Here is an 8,271-nt window from a genome sequence, read left to right as displayed (position 1 = left end):
AGATAATTTAACTTTTATATGTTTCATTGGTTTTTTATTGTCGAATGATATTTTTTACTCTTCATTATTGAAAGATATTTGAATGATTATAACCTAGTCGTGTGTCATGAAGAAGATTAAAGGATAAAAAACAGGGCAATCCAAATCCATATTCATGTTGATTAAAACAAATGATTCAAACCTGTTCATTACAACATAATCAACAAAGAAAAAAAAACAAACTTATGCACAAGTTACTAAAATTGTTTCATATTCATTGAAATTGAAATTGAACCCCTATAAACTGTTTCAATCAAATTCTCATACTGGTCGACTGCATCACAAGATCCATCTTCTTCCCTTTCAAACGAAGCAACTTGGACCAAAACCCTTTTCTTTCCTTGTTCTTCTTCTTCTTCCGATTCTGAACGTCTTCATCATCGACCTTTCTTGGAACAAAAGCAATCGATCTACTCTTCTTCAAGCCATAATTGTCACCAACTTTCACCATGAAAGAAGACGATCTGGCGACTCCCATCACTTCAGAACCGTTCCTCCGATGCGAAATACGACGTGGGGCTGGTGATGCAGAGTTGGAAGCATAATAAGGAGCGAGTCTTGTAGATTCGTTGAGAGGCGTGGAACAAAGACTAGACAACCTTTCCCTTAGACATGAAGGGCAAACCCCTTGATTTTGGTGCTGAGATGGGTGGATCTTGCATTCTGATTTCGAGAGGCCCATAATCACAAATTTTCTTTTCTATTTTTTCACGCTTCTGGTTTGATTTCTGTTATGCTGTATATAAGCGGGACAACTTGGGGGGAAACAATTTCTAAGGAAGGTTCCTCGTACGCAGCAAACAACTTCTGCGTTACTGGTGAGTGCGATTGCCTGAACCAATGTCGGGTTCATCACCGTTGGATCATAGTGGAGGCAGAAGAAAATGTCGAGAACAGTCAGCCTGTTTAGCTTCTCTCTTTTTTCCCCACGTGTGATGCTGACCATAATCTTTGAAGTTTGAAAACTGGGTCCCATCTATCTCGGCTGATTACGTGAGACTGAGAAACACTTATTTTAGATCGAGAATTTTCTAATGCCATGTGTCAGCACGCGTAATGCTGATTATACGTGCCGTGCCATAATATTTGATTACAGCCAAAATGCAATATAACAACTGTATTGTAATATTTTTTTCAAGATTATCGTGATATTATAATTATATTTATAATATAAAAATACCATTATTTTTATAAATAAATTATATCACACCGTTCATAATACTCAGAACTGTAATGCTAATCGAAATTACAATCACAATTGTAATTACAATTTAGTACTATAAATCGTGCTTAATAGTGCTAAAAGTTTATGGTTGGGCTTAGTCTTAAACATGGGCTCGTTTTAGCATCGTCTGATTGGCCCAAGTTTTCATAGGTAATCCAAGCCTAGACGACTTAACTTCACCATCATTATAATAAATAAATAAAATTAACTTCACCATCATTGATTATAAATGTATAGCAGGAAAGTAGTTGTCGAAATCAGAGCTGATTTAATCAAAGCTTTCCAACAGCACATGCTAAATTTCTTGTCCAGACAAGAGTGACCAAAAATGGACTTAAAGTTCAAGTATTTGGCATTAGCAAATCCCGTAGCTGCAGACAAAGGTTCAACCCAATCGTCCCTTTCCACAGTTAATTCGCTCGAAAACGAAGTGAACCGTCAAGATTCTTCCCTAATGCCCCATCTCGACAACACCCTTAGCTACCACCAAAGGCCATGTCCAGTAAAACCCTTTTATGGCCAAAAATAAATTCAAAGTCACCTTCAATCAGGGTTGAACCTGTCTATCTATATGTATATATTACCTCTGCTATACTCATTAATACGGTAGCTCCTTTGTCCTATCAGCTACGCTATCCAACTACACACAAGCTCAATCTTGGGAGCTTTCACCTTTATGATCCATCATCAAACCCCACCTGTCATCCGAGGCGAGAATTAAATTACAATTGATATCATAGGATGGGATGTTTGATCCTTTACATAGGTCATAAATTCGAATCATAACAGTATGAACTATGAGATAATTTTTCTTACAATATTTATATCGATCAATCACATGTTCTACTAATCATATCTAAATCACATGTTCTACTAATCATATCTAAGACATCATATACATATAAATTATCTTTGAACGAACAAAACGATATCTCCAAAAAAGATATCCAGAATTTGCCTCAAAACAAAATATTCTACTACTAGTTTTTTTTTTTTGACAATTTATGGAGTAGTAGTGGTGGCAGGTTTTAAATTACGGTCGTATTTTCGGTCATTTCAGATTTACTGTGATTGTGATAGTCATTAGCACTATTACCGGTATAGAGGGTAACAAAGACGGCGACGAAATCGCTATTTCACAGGCACTATCACGTTTTTAGACCGTGATTTAAAATCGAGTGGTTGAGCCGAATAATACAAAGGTGAAGCCCGAGAAGTGGGTATTTGAAAAAGACAAAGTTGATTGAATGATTTGTATCCCATGATCCTAACAAGGTGGCACGGAAATTTAGGGCCAAAAAGAAAAAGAAAAGCTTAGATGCTTCCGGGGATCTGTGTTTTGAATAAATTGAAAGATAACAGTTTGCGTGTGATTTAGTGTTTTATCTGAAGAATTTGGACAGTGGGAGCAGAACAGGGAAAGAGACGACAAAATCGTAGGTCCCATCTTCAGCCTTCTGACAAAGGAAAAATATATTAGAGTAGGTATGGGTCTCTGCCACCATTGCTCCATTTACAGTTATTACTCTCATCGTCTTCACCATGTAAAACATAATTTGTTTACCATTGCCTCTTTTTCTTTCATTAAAATTACACCTGTCGAAGTTTAGTTATTGAATTGGGTACCTATTGATCATTCTTTATACAAAAAGTTGATTGAATCTTTCACGTTTGGTAAAAACTTTTCCATATAAAAAAGCTTGTTGCTTGGAGGGGGAGTGGATTTCTGTTTTTTATAATTGATTTTTGGATCTTGTTGACAAGTTTTTAGTAAGATTTTCTAATTTTTTTATAAAATGTTTTAGTTATTTTAATTTTTTTTCCTTAGAGATAGATTTTAATTTTCTTAGAAGATAGATATATTTGTTATTATTTTTTTAGTTGTCCTCCAGTTCTAAGGCTTCGTTCTGATTAATATAGACCGACTCTGGTCACACACCTAGTTTCGGTGGGTAAGTATCTCTGCAGGAATTTTTTGCATACACAAAGACTCGAACTTGATATTTTACTTAAGCGATATCAAATTGCTTACCACTTGAACAAACCTCGTTGATCGATATATTTGTTATTATTATCAATATATGATGTTGATACTTTCTTAGAAAATATTATAAGATAATCGAATATTAATTTTTTTTAAAATATAAAATGTTTATATTAGTTTTGATCACGCAACACCGATATACAAGAAATCTTAATTTTGAATATGAAACAATTGATGAGCCTGCGGCGCACTTAGTATATTATAACACATTATTAAAGCAATATACCGAAACATATTATTAAATAGATTGTTCTTATTAATTAAATATAAAAAAGATAAACTACACGTTTTGTACTACGTAAATTATTACTTTTGTTTCGTTTTAATATCTAGACTTTAACTTTTTTAAAACCATTAACGATAATATTTCTGTGGTATGATGCGTCAATTTTTTATTTTTTAATTATCACAACACTTTTTTCTTTATTCGTCATTATTTTTTAATTAATTTTATTCAATCAATTAGACGGTGACACGCTTCACCATCTATGAGGATAAAAAGATAAAAATCATTTCACTCCAAGTATAAATTGAATTTGGGTCTCTTACATGAGATACAAATAATTCAACCATTAAGTTAAACTAGTCATTTGAATATCACATTTTGTATTTAACTTATATAACGATATCACCACAAAATTAATATTTTTCGATGATTATAAGATTCAAATATGAGACACTTTTAATTAATGACCGAAAGTTTAGCCACAACTATAATGTGAATCTATTTTTATTATATTAAACTTAATACTTACCTATATCATTATTAAATTAAAAGAATAATTTTCACTTTATTTAAAAATAAAAATGATTAAATAATTTTTATATATTTATAAAATTTATATGAAATAATTATAAAAATATATTTATAATATTATAAAAACATTAAATTAATTTTTAAAATCATATTATTTATTTATTTATTTTAAATAATATTTATTTATTTTAAATGATATTATTTTTAAATTATCTATTTAATTTTAAATGATATTATATGGAACCAAAGTGATAGTTGGGTATTAAACGAGTAATTTACCCTAAATTTTAACTTATTTAAAATTAAATAGATAATTTAAAAATAATATTATTTTAAACAAATAATTAACATGATTTTAAAATTAAATAAATATTTTTATGATATTATAAATATACTTTTTACAACAATTTCATATAAATTTTATATAAATATATAAATATATAAATTATTTCATTATTTTTATTTTTAATTTTAATTATAGTGAAAGTTAATCTTTTAATTTATGCTCCTAATATGAATTGAAAATTATATAAGTTAAATACAAAATGTGATGAAATTTAACCAAATGATTAGCTTAGCTTAATGGTTGTGAGATCTATATCTCATGCAATAGACTTAATTTCAATTCATATTAGGAGCATAAATTATTTCTATCTTTATATCCTCGTAGGTGATGACATATGTCACCACGTAATTAGTTTAATAAAATTAATTAAAAAATATTGACAAATAAAGAAAATGGTGATGTGGTAATTAAAAAAATGACATGTCAAGCATTATCGTTAATGGTTCAAAAAAATAAAATTTAGATATTAAAACAAAACAAAAAGTGATAATTTATGCACAAAATGTGTAATTTATCCTTTTAATATTTACTTAATAAGGACAATTTAGTTAGTTGTTTGTTGTTGTATGACGTACGTCGTAGAATTTTTCATGAAACAACAAATAAATTGATAAACAAACAAATTGAATGCAAAATATACCTTATTATATTCTAAGTTATAACAAGCTTATCCTCCAAAATTCAAAATAATCCAAAGTATATTTTATTTTGTATCTATAGTCGTATTGTTTGACGTGGTATAGGGCACAACCATGTGAGGGTTTATTGCCCATCTCTCTCACGCTCCTCTCTTTTAACCTCTTCCTTTACTTATCCTTTGGCTGATATGAACGTTGCCTTATGAATTCTTGTATTAGTTATGTTGTCTTATATTTACATAAATATTGAAATCAATGTAAGTATATAATATTGTCGCAACCGTTTTTTTGACCGGTGGGGGAAAGACCGATACCGACTCGGGGGTTTTCTCTTTGAAATGATTTTCAAAATATGAGGAGTCGCAATCATTTAAGGTGAGATTAGAACACCGTGAAAACTAGGTGATTTTAATAAAATGTTTTATTTTAATAAAATACCGAGTTTTGGGGTCTGCGAAAATCCAAAAATCAGGTTCAGGAGTCAGTTACGCGTGGGGAAGGATTAGCACCCCCACAAGCGCCCAAAAATTGGTACCTAGTTGATTACCCTGTATTTAAAATTAGAAATTTAGAGTTTGATCTTTATTTAATTTAAAAATCATTAACGATGCAAAGTTGAAAAGGGTATTCGTTTATCGAGACCGATAGCATTCACCCCCGAGTGTAAATGCGGTAGATCAACTATTGTGCCTAATAACCAAATATTGCCTCATTTTTAGAAAACATGATGTGGTTTTGAAAAGGATGTTGACTTATTCAAGGAATTACCAGTAGTCAACCCCTGAGCACGATCGCGGGAGATATACTATTAATTCCTTAATAAGTGAACAGTGTCTTAAATTTGTAAAAACAATGCAATCAAACAAAATTTTATTTTTCTATAAGTAAACTAAAGCCTTTTCTAACTTAAAGTTTCAAATTATGAAAATTAAAGAACCTAGATGCTCAAATCTAAAAACGTAGGCTCTAATATTAATCCTATTTGATTTTAATTTGATTTATGATCTTATAAAACAAACATCAAAGGTATTATTTTATACCAATAATCATTTAAAATACCTTCCTAATTAGTTAAGAAAATATTTCATGTTTTATTATATAAAATAATTTAACCTTAACACATAATAAATTTAATGATTAAATCAAGAAAATATAAAAATTCAAAGTCACTATTGCGATGTTTTTCTTAATATATATATATATATACCTTTTTAAAAAATAAAGTAAAAATAATAATAATAAAATACCAAACATATTAAAATATTTAATAAAGTATCATGATGTATACATGCAACATGAATAGCTTTGTATTTAAAGTGAGAAATAATAAATGTAAATTATAGGATGCATAGTCATATACATGAAAAGTATAAAACACATTAACCATATGAACAAATTAATTGAAAATTATCAACTAAATTTATTGCATAATACATGCACATATATATATATATATATATATATAAATGAGACAAACATATAAACAAATTACACCCAAAAGTCAAACAAGTTGATGCCTATATTAAAGTTATAGTAAATTATAATAAGGGAAACAAAATTATGGGTCACAATCAAATTAAAAATATATATTTTGTAAATATGAAAACAACTTATGAATCACGTGAAAGTGTAAACATATTGAAATTAATCTTCATATATTACAATAAAACATAATATAAAATAAAGTGGGTCATATATACATGTACGCATAGCACTCACACATGAAAAACAATTGATTTATATGGGTTTTAAAGGAGGGAAACAATGATTAAAATAAGGAAACAAAAAGCTAGGGGGTCTAGAACCTAATTTACCATTCACTTCAATGACTAAAATTTAAATTACCCTAAAAATGTAATATAAATCCTACTTTTACACTTAACCTAGACTAAGCAAGCCCCAGCCGTTTCTATTCTTCATCCCCCATCTCTAACTCTTCTTTTGTTTTCACAATTGGCCGAATAAATCCAGAGCCAAACGCCTATCTTTCCCATGCTCCGGTCACTCAAACAGAAAGTTACATAACTCTCTGTGCCGACCACCTAGCCTCTCAACCACGAGGACAACCACTCCGACAGTAAGAGATCGCAACAATAAGGTAAGAAACTAAAACTTGCTTATTTCCATTTTTTATTTTCGAAATCTCAATAAATGATAACTAAACCGAAAAAGAAAACATGCAAGGATGCAAAACAACTTACCACGATCTCACCCAACTTCGGCGACAGATGTTCCGACAACGACGAGACAATAAGCGAGGAAGGTAACAAAACGAATTTTTTTTCTTATCTTTTATAATTTCTATTTCATTCGTAACCAAAAAACGAAAATAGTTCTTGAAAGATGACTAAATGCTTCTGAAATTTGCATTATGTATTTGTTTCTAAAAAACGGGTAGAACCCACTGTAACACCGCTTTGTTCATTACAACGAATCCCTCTTGTCTGTTGAAGAACCAGACTTACAAACTGTTTTCACTCCGTTTTTTATCGTTATTGATCCCCCAATTTGTTTCCCAATTGATGGTTGATAGAGTTGATCATCCCCTATTTATGTTTTCTTTGATTCGAATGATTCTCGTGTTTTCCCCCCAATTTATAATTTTTTTCCCTCAAAAATCTAAATTTCTCCTTTTGTTCTTCGATCCCCCCTCCTGGTATGCGAATCTGCTCCCCAATTTTATCTCCTCTTCTTCACCGAATATTCTTGTCATCTTCTGTTAATTTCCTTGTGTTTGGTGAAATTTTGATTGGAGCAGGTAAAGTGATTAATTATTTGCTGACTTTGGAGATATTTTAATATGGATTTGTTGTAGGTTTCACGTGGGCAGCTCGGTTGGGGGTGCTGAAAGGGCGTGCACAAGTTGCTGCTAGGTTGAAGTGATCCACGTGGGATGCATGGGTGACTGTGGTGGAGTTGCTGCCACCGGGTCGGATCTTGTAACGGGTCTGGATCCGAGTCATGTAACCTGTAAAAAATAGTTATATTAATAATAATAATAATAATAATATATAATAATATTAAAAGACGAGACGAAAAATAAGTGTCGACGGCTGCCCCTCTTTGTCTATTCTTGTGTCAACAAGAATAGGGCAAAGATGAAAAGACAATGCATTTTTCGTCTGGTCAACTTCATGGTTTGAAATATGATGAGGGATTTATTCTCCTATCACTCAGGGAATATCAGATCTGGGGATGTTGATTCATTAAATCAAGGTAGAC

At 30.7% G+C, this 8,271-nt stretch overlaps 1 protein-coding gene and 1 long non-coding RNA gene across 2 annotated transcripts; one reads left to right on the top strand and one right to left on the bottom strand.

Moving 5' to 3' along the window:
- Positions 1–241: 241 nt before the first annotated feature.
- On the bottom strand, positions 242–762 carry LOC120173359. Its single transcript, XM_039180555.1, has one exon. It carries the CDS (start codon positions 719–721, stop codon positions 293–295), a length of 429 nt encoding a protein of 142 aa, XP_039036486.1. The 5' UTR covers positions 722–762; the 3' UTR covers positions 242–292.
- A 6,158-nt stretch (positions 763–6,920) lies between these two features.
- LOC120173386 lies at positions 6,921–8,271 on the top strand. The gene is made up of 3 exons (XR_005521052.1): positions 6,921–7,147; positions 7,234–7,312; positions 7,865–8,271. It is a non-coding gene; the product is annotated as an uncharacterized LOC120173386 (long non-coding RNA).

Source organism: Hibiscus syriacus, unplaced genomic scaffold, assembly GCF_006381635.1.
Source record: "Hibiscus syriacus cultivar Baekdansim isolate YM2019G1 unplaced genomic scaffold, ASM638163v2 tig00111947_pilon, whole genome shotgun sequence".
Lineage (NCBI taxonomy): Eukaryota > Viridiplantae > Streptophyta > Magnoliopsida > Malvales > Malvaceae > Hibiscus > Hibiscus syriacus.
This window is presented reverse-complemented; position numbering and strand designations above follow the sequence as displayed.